The 17,056-nt window shown below is 36.7% G+C and overlaps 1 protein-coding gene across 1 annotated transcript; it reads left to right on the forward strand.

Annotated features, from left to right (window-relative positions):
• The first annotated feature begins 3,649 nt into the window (after window positions 1-3,649).
• LOC107099481 (cytoskeleton-associated protein 2-like) lies at window positions 3,650-14,309 on the forward strand. Its single transcript, XM_015397627.1, has 9 exons — window positions 3,650-3,808; window positions 6,716-6,788; window positions 6,868-6,922; window positions 7,081-8,246; window positions 8,337-8,532; window positions 8,780-8,938; window positions 9,627-9,687; window positions 12,778-12,928; window positions 13,764-14,309. The coding sequence occupies exons 1-9, from the start codon at window positions 3,769-3,771 to the stop codon at window positions 14,056-14,058; spliced, it is 2,196 nt and encodes a 731-aa protein (XP_015253113.1). The 5' UTR covers window positions 3,650-3,768; the 3' UTR covers window positions 14,059-14,309.
• Window positions 14,310-17,056: the final 2,747 nt, after the last annotated feature.

The following is a 17,056-nucleotide window of genomic DNA, read 5'->3' on the forward strand; positions in this document are numbered from 1 at the left end:
GTTTAGTGCCAATAGTTTTTTTTCTTTTTGGTCTCAGTATGATCTTGAGTTATGATGCAATTGCTAGATCCTAGAAAAAATGGAAACAAACAAAGTGGATGATTATGATATGAATGTGCTGCTATTACTAGAGACAGATGTTTATTATTTTAAGACAAACGTTTAATGAGTTGGCTTAATCTTTTGGACGTTTGGAATCTCAACACTAGAGAATGTGATGGGAGAATCAGCAGCATTTGGCTGCCCCTTAAAAGCCTTTTAAAAAGGGAACCAGTTCCAGAATTAGTCACATGGTGTGGCGCTATATTGAGGCCTCATCATCTTCACATGTGGACAAAATTATTTATCTCCTGAAGAATAGTTAAAAAGCAATGTCTGACTTTAATTTGTTAATTTTCAAATATGTTTTATTTATCATTACTGTTGTAAGATTATAGTTATTTCTCTGACCGTTGTGTTTTTTCTTTCATTAATTGAGGGTTACTAATACTTGTGTCCACATGTTCAACTGTATGAATACGAGTATCTGTGTTTACAATGACTAAAAGCAGAAACACAGACAGGTGTTACACCATACACAGGGCTCAGTTTTGATCTGAGCTTGAAGTGAGATTTTGAGCACTGACACCTCAATTGCCATTTTGAAAAATACAAAAGCAAACTAAGAGAATACATTCAGTTTCTTTGATAAAATTATTTTTTAGGAAAAAGAACAGATCCTGTCCCTCAAACCATACACCTATTCACTTTAGGTTGGGGTGTTTTTTTTTGCTTGTGAGTGTATCTGTATGTATCTTTTGTACATGTTTATGGTGTTGTAACTGCTTATAGCAGATATTGCTGTGTTATTTATCTGCAAGACTATCTAAAATAAGTAAACGTTTTTAAAAATAAATGTATTTACCCTTAGTTTGAGTAGGTAAATAAGATCATCTGCCGATGGAATTATTATTTTTACTCTTAAATTAAGACTTAAAAGTTGTTTGCCAACCATCATTAAGTCCAAAGGACTCGCTTCCACTTAACTTAAACCTATTCTTAGAGACTTATAGTAGGTTTGCTGAATTTCCTTTTTTTTAACAGTACATCTCAAAGGTATTTTTTCTCTTTTGTCATGTTATGTCCGCAAACGTATTATGATAATATAATAAACGTATATAATATTTTAGCCTGAGAATTATGAATACTTTGCAATATTCAGCTGAAAGTTACATAAATGTAAGCACAACACAGGAGCCATAACGCTGAACACATGCTGTGGTTACAGAGCTGCTTAAACAGAAGCTAGTGGAAATGGAAACTTTTCATACCTGAAATATGGTGTATTAGCTGTTTGTTATGGTTTACCCACCTGCATACTTCCATCCTTGAAAGCCGTTGAAAGTTCTCAGAGGTAGGGAGCGGTTGCTCATATTTGCTGTCATTCACTCAAGGTAATGATCACAATATATAAATAAACTTCCTCCTAAACAAAAGGGACTGGCATCTGTAAAAAGAGGTGTAAATACACTAAGTGTTGTGTTTGATACCAAGACAACAGTTTCAATGATTCAATAGTTATTTGATGTGTCATTTTCTGCCCGGAGATATGGCAAACAATGGAATAGGTGTTGAAGAATAAATATTTCAAGTGTTTTTTCTATGGGGTTGTAACGTAGACATCACACTATGTGACAGCTACAAATGGGCGGATTCAAAATAAACTTTATTATCTCTGCTCAATCATTAATCTTCGAAAAGGAGAATTTTTTTGTCACAATTAGAAAGGTACACACTACAATTATTTTTATTGTTAGAACAGCTGAAGTTTATTCTGAGACCTTATACTTAGTATAAGAAGCAGCATGCTTTCATCCTGGTTCAACTTCCTGGGAGCCAGACAAAAAAGAAAAAAAAAAAGCTTAGAGAATCATCTAAAACACAAGTATACAGTAAATTCCATAGTGTTAAATATGCAGTGTCAAAGTACTTTGACTCTTTTAGAGTTATTACAACAACTGGAGTAAAATACACATTACGTAGAGTTTTAATTTAACACTAATTCTGAGTGGGACCAAATGCACTCTTAAAGTGTTACTTTACTGCAAAACATACTGTGTAGTGACTTTAAAGTAGCTGAACCTGTGGATTGCTTAGAACATCATACATGTTCAACGCTGAACATTTTGATATGTTTCAGCCTTATTCCAAATGGTGTCAAATTAATCTATTTTTTGAAAATTCGGAACAGTTTACAACATTATAAAAATCTGAGAGCACATTTTTTTTTAATATTTGCTATTTTATTCAAACAGAAAAGTAAAAAAGAGATATCAAGTATTTAGATAGTATTAAGTGTTTACTTAATACTTGGTTAAACTAACTTTGGTAGCATTGCTGCATTCATCTAATCCTTAATCCTGACTAGTTAACCAGAGCCGGCTGCTGAAAAACACCCCTATAATATGATGCTGCAACATCTATGTTCCAGAGTAGGGATGGCCTTATCTTACCTTACCTTACCCTACTCTACTCAACCTTACCTTAACCTTTCCTCCTCCTTTCCTTTCCTTCCCTTGCCTTGCTTTGCCCTGCCCTTTCCTGTCCTCATTGTTAATATTTAATGGAGTAATATTTAGAATATTACAGTAGCTTTTGTTTGATATTAAAGAGGTCAACGTTTTCCTGTAGTTTTTCACCAGATTTGCACACCCTGCAGGAGGGATTTTGACCAAGTCTACGAGGTGAGACATGACTGTCAATCTGACTGGGAGATTGACAGTCATGTTTAGCTTCTTCCATTTTACTTATCATTGCTCCAACAGTGGACCTTTTTTCAGCAAGCTGCTTGGTAATCTCCCCACAGCCCTTTCCAGTCTTGTGGAGATGTACAATTTTTCTCCAGTGTGTTTGAACACCTTTTTGGTCTTTGCCATGTTAGTAGTTGGATTCTTACTGATTGTATGGGGTGGACAGGTGTCTTTATGCAGCAAACAACCTCAAACAGGTGTACCTAATTTAGGATGATAAATCAAGTAGAGGTGTGGACATTTTGAAGGCAGACTAACAGGTCTTGGAGGTTCAGAATTGTAGCTGATAGAAAGTTGTTCAAATTTGTATATGCAGCTGTATTATACAAATAAATGGTAAAAAAAAAAACACCTCATATTATGTCTCTCAGACTGGACATTACAATGATAATTTCAGACTCCTCAATGATTTCTTTGTGGGAGAACTTTCAAAATAGCAGGGAGTTCATATAGTTATTTTCCTCACTGTATTTAAAAACAACAAGTTGAAATCTGTACACTTAAATGTAACTCTCAGTTTAAACTTTTTACAGGCATATTTTACGTATAAAATAGTTATCCTAAATTGGGGATTTAGTATTGTCTTTCAAATGGAGATGTTCCTCAACAAAATACACAATTATACACAGTTCAGGAGTTTATTTTTAAATCAGCGGAAAATGTTAAAGATATGGGATTTTTAAACCAAAAAAATAACGCCCCCGCCCCCCCCAAAAAAAACAAAAAAACAAAAAAACCCCCCCACATACATACGGGTCGTACAGGGTTGGTTTGCATTTTTTTCAACCAATGGGCGTCGGTTTTCCGCGCATGCGCACTGTTCTTTTTTCTTCAAACGTTCAAACTGTCCAATCAGCGAGAAGTATTGGAACACTAGCGGTAGTTTTAAAGTCAGATATATACATGCAGAGAATTTAACGTCTGGAACTAAATATATAACGTTTTGGCATAATCAAAAGAAGAAAGTAAACGTAAAAAAATGGAAGAGGTTGATTCGGTACAGCCTCTTTCCAGAAAAGGTAAGGGCGTTTAATTCGAGTTAACGACTAATATGTTTTTGTGTTTCGGCTTTTTGTTGCTATTTAGACAATGGATGACTTCGCGGCACACTAGCTGCAAGTTTTTTGTTTCTGTTTTGTTTAAAAAAGTTCCTTTATAGTTTTGGCGGCGATATAAAAAAAATTGTGTTTTAATAAAGTAATAGGGAGAGTGGGACGATGCTAAATCTAGCTACCGAGTGCTAGCATGGCTACATTAGCATATCCAGATTGGTCAAACTAGACGTTGGTTATCTTATACCTGATGAATGTAAAACATGTTTGGTTGTTACACATCCTTAAATCAGTTTATGGGAACAGAACAAAAAGAAATAGTCTTATGACATGGTAATTTTAATGAGTTGTTACAATAAATAAACCTGCTTGAATACTGACTTTTACATGCTAAGAGTTAAACTATTGATCTACAGTGGAAATGTTAAGATTTAAACTGTATTTATTTAGACAGGAAATGTTTAGTTTCATCATTCTTTATCTCTCTAGTAATAGAAAAAAAAACTGTGCAAAAATAAACTTAAGTATTATGTGTTGCATCTATCTACTCTTACAAAATGATGTTAAACCTGCAGCTCAATGGTAGTACTTTTTGCTGTTATTTGTCTTATTTTGTCTTTAAACTTTTTAAGTTCTTTAATCTGTTGGCTGCTTGTCTTTGTGCAATAGATAATAATTTGTTGGAAAATGTTTAGACTCTTATTTAGATATTTTATTTATACTGAGTGTAGTAAATAGACTCAGATTAGTTTATATATCAATAGTAGAATATTGATGACTTACAGGGTGTGTAATGATTATTGTAATTTTTTTTTTAGTTTACATTTTTCTAGTTTAGCAAATTATGATATCCTTGTCCCAGATGTTGGCCACAACCCAAGCAATGCGTTAATTTACAAACTTAATTCTCAAATGAAATCATGAGTAAAAAACACTGGATGACAGACGAATTTGTGCTCTTAACATACGTTCATTGTGAAAAATCCTTTTCTTGCATTTTTACTCTTACCGGTAATTTCTCTCCAATCAGTAATGAATTCCCTCTTCTCTTTCTTTTTCGGATCTGCACTTCCCTCCATGTTCCTATAATGTCCTAATACATTTCTTTATGTAAACTTCACTTTTGATATTATGGTAATGTGCAGAATCCCTTTTCATGCAATGACATCTTCAGCTTCCACTGCTTTCAAATGCATAGAGACCACTGCTGCAAAAATAGATGCTTTTTTTTTTCTTGGAGTACTATTTGGCTCTTTGACATATTTTGATTATTTTTTCAACTCTTGATCCCTGACTGTTGTTTTTATTTTTTTGGGGAAATTTTCCTCTATCCACCTCCACCTTAGGCTCCAACTTAATTCCAAGGGCGTAGGTTTGATTTCAACTTTGGCAGGGACACTGTTGGCCTGATGTCATCGGTCCTATAATAAAATATGCATGCTCGTTTTTTTATGCTTGACGTGAAAATCGGGGTGTATTTCGTTTAAACAGAAAAGCAACATTTCTTGCTACATTCATACAAATTTTATAAACACTACACACACTAGATGCTGTTTATCAATGACTGACCCTTTACTGGCTCTGATGAATGAGGAAATAGGACTTTATTCCACTTTGAAAAGGTTTGCATTTGAAATTACCTAAGACAGTAGGTAAATCTGTGCCTATTTAACAGAATATAGTCTAAATGTGTTTGTTATATGTGGATTTATACTTTTTTTTTTTTGAAGATATAGAATTGTGCAGAGGTAAACAGAGGTAAAACCCACTCTTATCTTTTAAATGTTCTCTTTGTATCATTAAAACAAAACAAAATAATAGATTCAAGGGACGCCAAATAAATGTATTGTATTTACATGAGCACTGGAAATAGAAGAGGGACTGACACTGAGCATTTAACTTCACTCTACAAGCTCTACATCTAGGCTATAGTTACTCTGTTTAACTCATATCATGTATTTTATTTATGGCTGAAACAATTCATTGGATTAATCAATAATAGAAATATTGTAAACAAATTTAATAATCAATTGATCATTATGGAGTATCGAGACTCTAAAAGATGTCTTTAGCTCACAGAGCGACCAACTAAGAGCAAGAATTATACAAAAATTATAAAAAAAAAAAGAAAAAAATTCCATTTGAGATAAAACATGTTTTCGTCTGTCAATATTCCCCATTCCAGAACTCCTCTACTGCTGCAACAACGCTGTATTGTAAATTATAAACATGGTATTCACATCTAATTGTTGGTAGGGACAGGTAGGTCCGTCCAAAGTTTTGGTAGGGACTTGTCCCTATGGTCCCTTTGCAAACCTACGCCCATGCTTAATTCTCTAGAACATTCAGAAGTTTAGCTGTCTTTATGCTTTAAAACAGTAACCTTGTGTTGTGACTATTTTGTTGCCTTTATCAGGTGATACAATACTTTGGCTTTTCCGAATCTTAGGTGATATTGATCTAGATGTTACAACGGAGGGGCTTTCTTCCCGGTTATTTTACTTTTTATGAAATTTTTTGAATTCTTAGTCCCTGTGTCCTTTCAGTTAATTAAAATTACACAGAGACTCATATCAATGTTTCATTCAGAAATATTGCAACTGAGAAATATGTTGATAGTTTCAGCTTACTCTTGGTTACCCTCTGTATTTGTGCAAAAATATGAGTCTAAACAATATTTACTTAAAATAATCTGTTGATACAGCACACCTATGAAGAGCAAATACAAACATCAGATAGTTCAAGTCAATGCAGGTCAAGCCCTTATCATTTATAGCATATAGTTATGTTAGAACTTCGAATGTTAAGTTTCCATGTGTATTTTTTTTAGATGGCTGATTAAACATTCAGATCTTCTTGTGTCTGTTGTCATAGAGCTGCGTAAACAGAAGCTAATGGAGTACTTGGCAGCAAAAGGAAAGTTAAAACTGCCAAATTCCACAAAAGGGTAAGACTAAGGACTCCTGAAATATTGCTGCAGTTTGGTTTTAATTTAAAGGTGGTTTAATTGATGTTTTATCCTTCAGGTCATCTCTCCATGTGGACTTTGAGCAACAGAAGGCTACTAAAACCGCTCAGAAGGTATGCTGTTTAGTGCATGTGTGCCTCTGTTCAGTCAAGGCTATTAATAACAGGAATTGCAAAATGCCAAAGTTGTTTTAATAGTTTAGTAATGTGTCATTGCCAAATGACGCCGTCTGTCTGATGGAAAACGTAATAACACAATTTGCATTTAACAGGTTGCAATGGGAAAAGAAAACAAAGCTCCAACTGACAGATTAAAATGGCAGAGTTCCAGGGGTGAAACTTTTGTTCCTCAGCGCAGTCAGGACCCTCCCAGAAGGAGAGAATTTGCTCTCTCTGACAAAGTGAATGTGAGAGATGGAAAGCAAAATGTTGTAAGGCCATCATCCAATAGAGTGTCAGCACAGCCTAAAGTTAATCCCATGCTCAGAAAAACTTACACTGTGTTACCTTCTAAAGCTAACTCGACCCTCAGTAGCACCCTCAAAAAGCAGCCTGACCCAGGAACTGGAACTATAAGCAAGGTGCAGCCTAATGCACATTTTATACACGGCGCAAAGTCAAATTCCAAATCAATATTGTGCCCGGCTGGAGCTATGTCACGACCACTGGAAATGACAAATACTCGGATAAGTATCGGTCCACTCATTAAAACCAAAACGGGACTTGTTCCTGCAGTGATCCAACCAAGGAATGAGAAATCAAATTCATCAGATCCACGTGGCACAAAACAACCAAGTTTTACAGCAAAGAGAGTGCAATGCAGTATGTCATCATCAGTGTCTGTTCACCAGAGGCCTGTTTTAAAGCTCTCCTCAGATTCAAGACCTATGAGTAAAACGGAAGCTCAGAACAAGTCTAAACTTAAACCAGTGCCTCATAAACAAACCCAACTGGCGGTAGGACATGTGTCTGCTGCGCCATCCAAGCTCAAAGCCACAACTGTCAAACCAGAGCAGAGAGCTTTAACCGGTAAATCAGGACAGTCAACTGAGAGATATGTGAAGCAAAGATCTGAAATTAACGAAAAGAAATATGCCCAATCAGTAAAAGTTGAGGCTTCGACCGTCTCAAGGACATCAATCAAAGCCAGTTCAACATCTGTTAAGACAAAAACACAGACTGTTGTATCTAAAGGTAGGGGGCAAACTCAGATGAAAAAAGAGATGCAAAGCAACATGCAGAAAACTAGCGGAATTCTTCCAGTTCCTGCCCCTACAAAATGTACAGCTGCTGCAAGGGTTTCCCAGACGGCACCACAGCCTTCCAGGTCCATCAGTGTCATAAACCGGCCTGCAGCAATGAAGACACCAAAGGCCATGGTTAAAGTTGTTCCCCAGACTGAAGGAAAGAAACAGAGCTCTGCTCAGAAGGAGAGAATGTAAGCAAAACGGTTTAATGTTGCTATTTGTTGCTTTGATGTTGAGTGAAATATTTAGCCGGCATTTTTTTTTACCTGTTTGGTTCTCAGGAGGAAGCTCCAAGAATGGCGCGAATCAAAGGGGATTTCCTACAAGCGTCCTCCAATGCCCGTGAAACCTTCGGTCAAACGCACCGTGTCTGTGCCCCAGCCCTTCTGGGCTTCCATGAAGCTTGAAGACGATGCCCAGTCCCTCATCTCTGCAGTCGACACCTGTCTTACTGACTGCATAAAACTACTGGCTGAGGTAAATGGTAGGGTATGCATAGCATGCATTACACCCTAAAACTAGGATATGTTAGGAATGTAAAAACAGCGCTGTCAAGCAAGGATAACTAGACATATTTAAATATAAGGAAAGAAAGATAACTTTTTAACTGGTACTTATCACGTCTTTCTATTGGACATTCTGTGGATAAATTTTTTTTTTGTATGTAATAGCTTTGATGAAAAAGTTGCAGCTATGACCTTAAAATTCTGATCCCCATCCTCAGGGCTGCCCTCCAGAGCAGGTGAAGGACGTTGTCTCACGCCTACCAGCGGTGTCTCAGAAGTTTGCCAAATACTGGATCTTTCAGGCCCGTCTGATGGAGCGAGAGGGCAACTTGGACATACTGCCCATGTTTGAAGAGGCTGTTGGAGTTATATTGGAGGTACATCATTTAGAGAACAACTTTGCTCTCATTAAGCCTGCATTGTGTGTTAATTGCACCTTTGTTTGAACAGATAGAGGCGCCGTAACACATTATTATCAGATTGGCATGACTGTAGAAGCTGGTTTTGGGTCGTGGCCTTAAATGTCATTAGAACTTGGATGTTTTCCACTCATACATTACATAATGTGTTAGAGAATACATATTACCCCAAGGTGTCAACTGTGCATTTGCATCATGAGCTGTTTAAGTCATTAGTCAACCCACTGCTAGATGCAAGGTGTGGTTTAAGGAAACAACAGATGTGTGCTGATTACTTCAAACAGTTGTTGCTAAACAATATCGAATGATAATAGCTTTATTTATCACCCAGCCCAGAGCGGCACTTCAAAGTTGAGTTTCGGTACGGCCCTTCTAAGAAAAGATGAGACAAGGGGGGTGACACGGTCTTGAAGGGCTTGCTGCTGTCAAAGGTGCATTAATAAAAAAAAAAAAAAAAAGAAGAAAAGAGAGCAAAGGATCACAATGGGGAAGAGGAGGGAAAAAATATATCTCACACTTTTTTCTTAGTAGGATATGGTTTGAGACTTCAGAAAAGCCCAGCACGAGAATGAACCATTGAATGGCACAAGGATTTACATTATTCTGGGGGTTAAAGATCAACCTCTTTGTTCTCTTGTTTCCTCAGCCAGTGGATGAGCTGCGAACAGTGGTGTTTGACATTCTGAAGAGGAAGGACAAAGTCCAAGGTAATGGAGTCTCCATAAATGGAGGTTGGGAGCTAGTTGCACAGAGAGACTGGGTCTCATCTAATGAGGCGTCTCAGTTCTCATCCTCGTCAGCATTGGATAGTAGGTGAAGAAATAATCAACAGCGAATCAACCGTCTAACTAGTTCATATTTCAAAAGCACTCATTTCCAGGACAGCATGGCTGTTTCCCAGACCACTAATAAACCACTCACACTTTCTACATGTCCTCCCACTTATGTTGACAGAAACTAGACAGCAGCAGTCTCCAGCTGTTACAACATAAGGAGATGAATGTAAAGTTTCAGTTATTTTTGTAGCTATTTTTCTCTGCAGGCAAATGACTAGGTTTTTATTAAACATTGAGTCATGGTAAAAGCAACAATAAACATGCTAACTTTCGCATTGTGCTGAACTTAACAACTAAACTTGAAAACACTGTCACCAGTAACTAAATGTGTAAACCCCTTAATTGCCCCACAATGGGGAAATTCACTCTGCATTGGGGTTCCATTGTGTAGTACCTGGGGAGCAGTGTGGGGTTACGGGTCTTTTGCTCAGGGAGCCGAAGTGGCAGTCTGTGGGAGTGGATTTTGAACTCACAACCTCAGGATTCCAAGCCCCCATGCCTTAACCATGCCACTCCCCAACGTTGTTTTAAGAAGGCATCTGTCACTTTTAACCCTAGTCAAGCCGGTATCAGAGTATCGGGTGAACTTCAGACAATTCTGAGGGGGAAAACAGTCTGAGTAGAGATTACAGCTTTTACTAATGAAGGAGGAAATGGGGAAATAATGGGAAAATTATAAAATATTGTGAAATTATCTCAATGCTAATGTAGCAGCAGCAGCAGCGATGCTGTTATTACACCTTACTTAAAGTTACTGTAAAAACAAATTATTTCAAGCAGAGACATGGCTATGGTTTGATAAACATTAATTTATTGCCAGACTCTTGACTCTGTATCTACTCTGTATGGCTCTGTACCCTAATGATTCAGGGCTATTATTTAACAAAAGTTTAGAGTAAAATTTTATTTTTTGAAAAATTTATATTTTATTTTTAGAAATTTACTCCTACTTTTAGTCTTAGGTATAAATGCAAAATAGCAAAAATCTTATGGCTAAAAATACCTCTTAGGGGCCGCCACATAGCTCAGCAGACGCTGCACATACTATGAGCTACACAGTGTTTGTACGTGCTTTGTTCTTTTTGGGTCCATAGTTCATTGTACCTATTCCAACGTTTACGAAAATGCCTTTGTTTGCCACTCTGCCTTGGTGTCATTGGACACACCTGTGAAGTGGAAAGGGCAGTCGATGATCCATCGGACGCTGCGAGTCCATTGGATACTGTCCCGGCCTTAGAGGAACTGGGTATCGGATGTAGCTTAAGGCTGTAGCATAACACTAACTCTGAATTCATCAAACTGTAGTCACTTCCTGTTCCTAGTTTCTCTTATTGTATCTTTTAAGGGGGTTAATAGAAAGAATACTATACTGGGCAGGAAAGTATTGCTCAGTCATACAAAGGATTGTGGGAAACCATGCAGCTCCTATGTGGTGGAGAGAAATGTTAGGAGATATGTATGACGAATGAACTTTAGAAAGGAAGCGTCCTGCTTCCACTTCCTACATCCTTCCTTAGTCAGCATTAGAATAGCCAGTACTATTCTGACAGCACTGGATTTATTCTCCGCATTATTTAAGAGAGCTCTAAAGGTCTATGAACCGTTAAAGAGCTGCCACTAGGGGGCTGTGATGATCCCGTAGAATAAAGTGTTTAGGAAAGATAAATGATTGGAAAATGGAGAAAATCATCATTGTATTTAAGTGGATGATAAAATAAAAAAAAATAGAAAAACAAAGCTTGATTAATGTGGATAATATTTTCAAAAGAGCGCAGCTCTGTTTGCACTCATCACCCCAAAAACTGGGCTCAGTGCTTCCTAGAGATCAGGGCCTGTGTGTTATTATCAGATTATTTGCAGCACATACATAAGGAATGTCAAACTTTAAGAAATTCAAGAAAAATAAGGCATGTAAATGCAGTGAAAAATGACTGTTTATGGTGGGGCTAAAATGTTGATATATATATATATCATGTTACAACTTTTATTTCATAATTATGAGATAAAAATCTCTTTATTTTTATCTGTGTGGTGGAAAACGACTCCTTAAGGTTTGCTCAGTCTCTCTCTCCATGTTTCCTCTTTTAAGGGTCAGGGCAACAGTGACTAAATTAGCAAATTTTTTAAACAGAACTCAGGCACTTATTTCAAAGATTATCAAAAATGGTCAGAACAAGTCGAAACTGCTAGTTTTTGATGGATTACACAAATAAGACCGATTATAACAGACATTATGCATGAATATAATAGATAAAATGTTATGCCTGTGTAAATTGGAAGGCTTAAATTGGAAGGGAACCACTTTTGTTCAGTTTAAGACGTTTCAACACCTATCCAGGAGTCTTTGTCTATTCTGTTGGCATGCACCAGAATGAACTCTAGTTGGAGCACTGATGTATTTAAGCAACATGGAGGTTCAACCTCCTGCACACATTTTAAGTCAGATACAAATCAAATATCCAACCCTTGTGCTTCTGGATTGTTGGAGCTATTTGTTGTCCGTAGGCTGTGATTGGTCTTGGTTGCAATTTGTCAATGTTTTATTTGATTTGTTGATAAATGTTGCTTTGTTGTTCGAGACTTTTGTAACATTTACCATGGTGTCATTTTTATCATCTAAATTGAGGAAGGCAAATCAATCTCAACATAGTCATCCAAAAAATACATATCAGAGATCAATTGAAACGATGTCAAAATAAGTAATATCAGCCTTCAAAAAACCCTCTACTGGTCGATCACTGGTCCTGCACAGTTATTCAAAAAGTGCCTTTGTCTTTATCTGCATTTCTAGAAAAAAAGTCAACTTTACCTTTATATTAAATTCCATTCTTTAGCATTTTCTTAAAATCATTTCTGAAAGTTTGATAAAGCTGTCCTTGATCATCATCAGTGAGGACACCTTAATTGGAAGAACCCTTCTCGAAATGAAGTTAATTTTTTTGTTTTACCTTTCTCTCTTAGATGAGGAACAGAAAGATGACTTTCCATCCCCTGAAGCGTCTCCAGACGATGGCAACAACCCATTGAGGACACCTAAACCTGTCCGAATTCTTGTTGAGGGAGAGAGAGGAGACTCCTCCGTGGTCAAGTACAAGGTCACTGCAACTCCAGGGTATGTTCGATGTTTATAACCTCTACTTTGCCAGGGTTTATGGGTGCATTAGAATTGGCTTTAAGCTAAATATTTTACACAGAATTAGCACAAAGAAGTATTTGTTGAACTCTTCTGCAATTTAGAAAATGTTTATTTTCCCCAAATAAGGCGCAAATTATGTGAAACCACAGTATTTATTGATCTAGCAGTGGTTAATTGTGTGTTTTCTCTAATGAGAACTTGACAAATCATCTCTGCCAAAACTAAATGATAAAGGGCCAGCAGTCCTCCGAAAACTCAAAACCTTCACTCTAAATGATGAAAATCATTGGTAATACCTTCAATTCAACCACAATCCATAAGGAAATACTTCTCATTTGTATTATTATGTTTTGAAATATATGCCTACATCAACTGTAAATTGGTCTAAATAAGAGCAGCTTTGAACAAAATACTCTTCTTGATCATATTTGATAAAAAAACACGTCACAATGCCAGTGACCAAAGTACTAAATTTTTTTTGTGAATGTAGGCTATTATATTTATTAATGTGAGTGTAGTCTACAAATGTTGCTGCTATAAATGCTATAAATTAGCATAATATTAGAATCTTAACTAGTAATACGTTCAGTGGTCATTGAATGCAAACTTGCTTTGTCTTTTACTTTGAGGAAATTGTTGCTTGAAAGCTCTTAAAATGTCCTGTAGTTTAACGTTAAAGATGTGGGAACTGTAGTGCTCATTGGGAAAGTGGATTCCTTTCTTTGTTTTACACAATGGATAATGTATAACAAAGATTCCTCAATGAGTAAAAGAACAAAACCTTAAGTGTTTTTCTTCACTTCCTCCTCAGTGGCCCATCCAGTCGGCAGAACAAACCAGTAAGAGTCAACGGGCAGGAGGTTCGCTTCTTCACCCCGGTTCGACGGTCCGTGCGGATCGAGAGAGCCTCACTCCGATACCCATCATCCCTCCAGGACCATGATGTCTGCGTCAGCTTGTGCGGCGACCGCATCTCAGAGGGAGTCAAGGAAAACAAGGAAGAACAATCCAGCGAGCAAAGCAACAAACCCTTGTACTTTTACAGAGAGAACGAAGCACTTGGGGACAAAGTCTCGGTCAAGCTCATCCTTGATGACAGTTTTTAAATCTGCTTACTTTATCACATTTTAACATTCTTAACATGCTTAAAAATTCAAAAGTTTTTTTTCTGCTCATCAATACAGAACTTTGCATCTGAACCTGTGAACATGTCATAAAATGTTTCTATGTTGCTAATAAGGTTTCAGATTGATCTTTTTATACTTCTATGTTTGAAGAATGGTGCATTAAAAGCAGCTACCTAACCTTGGTGTCGAACCTGTAAATGTGCTTTTCATCACACACGGACTAAATGCAGGAGCTTGGCGGGAGGTGAAACCAAATATGTGACGCAACAAGTGTTTTAACATACCTGAGTTGTGATGATTCATAAGTTGCCATGTTATGCTTTTGCTCATTACTGAGATCATTTTTGTAAAAAAAAAAAAAAAAAAAAATCTTTTAGCAGTTTTATAAAAACAAGAATTTTTGAAAAGAAAACATCTCACACTCAAAATCAGTTTTTCACCTCTGACTTTTTCAAAGATTAGTCAGTGAAGTGAGATTTAAGAAACGTTTTGCCTCTTATTCATTTGGGACCTGCTCAACAAGTTGCATACATCCTTTTTTTTTTTTTTTTGCCTCTAGGTGTAGGAAAAATCACCTGATATTTATTTGTAAGCACCAGAGCAGAAAAAAAAATGTCAGTGGGAAGTCTGAACAGATAATGAACTCTGCATCACTTCCTGTGTCTATAAAATAACCTTTGGATGGCAAGACACACCAGACACACCTTTCACTTCTTCTGAGCAGCGCAAACGGAGCACTTTCTCCTAAACTATCAGACCTCTGCTTCTCATGATGGGTGACCAGGTAAGAGCAATAGTGTTTCCTGCTCATCTACTTGTAATAAATGCATCATATGTAATGTATTGCCTGAAATACTATGTGATGAGTATCAAGAAATTTGTTTTTGGAGTGAGTGGATGGGAAAGATTAATGCACAGGAAGGTTTTTTTTTTTTTGCAGGACTCTAGAGAAATTTACATAAACTCTATTATTAGAGAAATCTTCAAAGCTTCATTTTTTGGGAAGAAAGATTGAATTCCAAAACTACTCACTAAAATCAAGATATTTCGGATTCACAGCATCGGCATAGACTCATTGGTCTACTCTAGCCTGTCCAACATGCCCTCAGTGAACATTGCTAACTGCATTTATTTCTCCCCTGTTTAGTTCCTAATACAGCAGGTTTATCTTAAGCATGGGGAGCGTTATGTTGAAATTAGAAACAAAAAAAACAACGAAATCCAACTGGAAACACGTGATGCACAGGACGGTAAGAGAAATGTCCTATGAAATACTGAGTTATGATTACAGAGTGTGAAACTTGACAGCTTGAACTATGGATGCACCTATAATACATTCTATTGCATTATATACATATATATATATATATATACATATATATATATATATATATATATATTAGATGAGACTTCAAACGTGCAAAGTTGGGACAAATTGTTCATAGCTGTTCTGATATTTGAGTGCTGATTTCTGATTTATCTGTTTTCAGGAACACCTGTGTTTAAAATTCTTCATGAAAGTGATTCAAGAGGAAAGATTATCAAAAAAGTGACTTTTGTCTTCCGATATAAGGAAAACAAATACTATCTAAAGCAACAGGGAGGGAACACCTTGGGGGTAAGCATGCACTGATGTAAACAAAGTCAACGACAGACACCTAAGAACTTAGTTGATTATCAGTCTTTTAAAATCTAAGGAAAATAAATGTGGGGGACTTTGAAAGAAGAAAATGTATCAGAATGTACGTCATATTACCAAAAGAGCACATAGAAGTGAAGCACAGAGGCATGCAAGCTGTATATAACAATTTTTCTAAAATAATGTGTAATGTGAATGGATACTAACTTGTGCTACAGATCCCAACATGAAATGTCCTCACTTATAAATATTCTGAGTCAACTGTCTGGTTGTTGTCATTAACCTAAAGCGACTGGGAACAACAGAATGGAAAATGCCTTACACTGATCTGTAGTTTGGGGGGGTGGGAAAGGAGGAAGTATGCTGAGGGGTTGTGTTTACAGTTAAGTAGGTGAGTGATTCAGTATAAAAAGATATTTTGGACAATTTGCTGTTGTGGAGATTGTTTGGAGATGGTCTATTATTCTTCTAACATCAATGCACAAGTGAAAATTTCAAGGTTCATAAAGTTATGGGTGAGAGAGCTTACTGTAAATAAACTTCATTGGACTGTTGTGCCAGTAGAAAACATTTGGGGGGAAATAGAGTATATCCTAGGCCTTCTGGAAATCCTTCACAGTAGAGTTGAAGCTTTTACAGCTGTATAGGGTGGACTAACACCATTCTGAACCCAATGGATTAAATTGGGACTGGGACTGGAATTCATGCGTGGGTGAACAAATACATTTAGGGATGATCTGCAAAAGGTTTACATGCATCAAAACGTGCAAATTTCTTTGCGTACAGAGAGCTCATCTTGGTGGATGGTGCAGAGCTGTTTGCATGTGTAACTGCTGGCAGTGCTTGCAAAGAGTTTTTTAGTGTTTGCCTTCATAAACATGCAGATCGTTTTCTAATGAGCAAACTGTGTAAATTATTAGTGTAGAATTAGAGCAGACAAAGAGAAATATTCCAAGTATTATTATATTTTATCTTACCTCTTTCTATATCTTCATACTTCATTTTTCTGACAAGTCATTTAAAATTTTAGTTTGAATGTCTTTTTTGTTCTTTGAAATATGCTACTAATTAATTAATACGTTTTCAATTAATTAGCACTACTACCTTCAACCCCATAGCTTATTGCCTCATCTTTCTTTTATGGCCCATCTCAAGCTGCCAGTAGCAAACACAATCTGCTAATTTGAAAAGGAAGCAAACAAACCAGTTTTTCGTGCTGCTACAGGTACAATAATTTGTGGATAAACTGCAACATGCCCACTTATTGAACTCACCACCCCCTTTTTTGGGGGGTGTACAATTTAGCAATCCTTATTTGAAATGTTTTAAGACCTATCC

This window comes from Cyprinodon variegatus, unplaced genomic scaffold, assembly GCF_000732505.1.
Source record: "Cyprinodon variegatus isolate N-32 unplaced genomic scaffold, C_variegatus-1.0 Scaffold875, whole genome shotgun sequence".
Taxonomy (NCBI): Eukaryota; Metazoa; Chordata; class Actinopteri; order Cyprinodontiformes; family Cyprinodontidae; genus Cyprinodon; species Cyprinodon variegatus.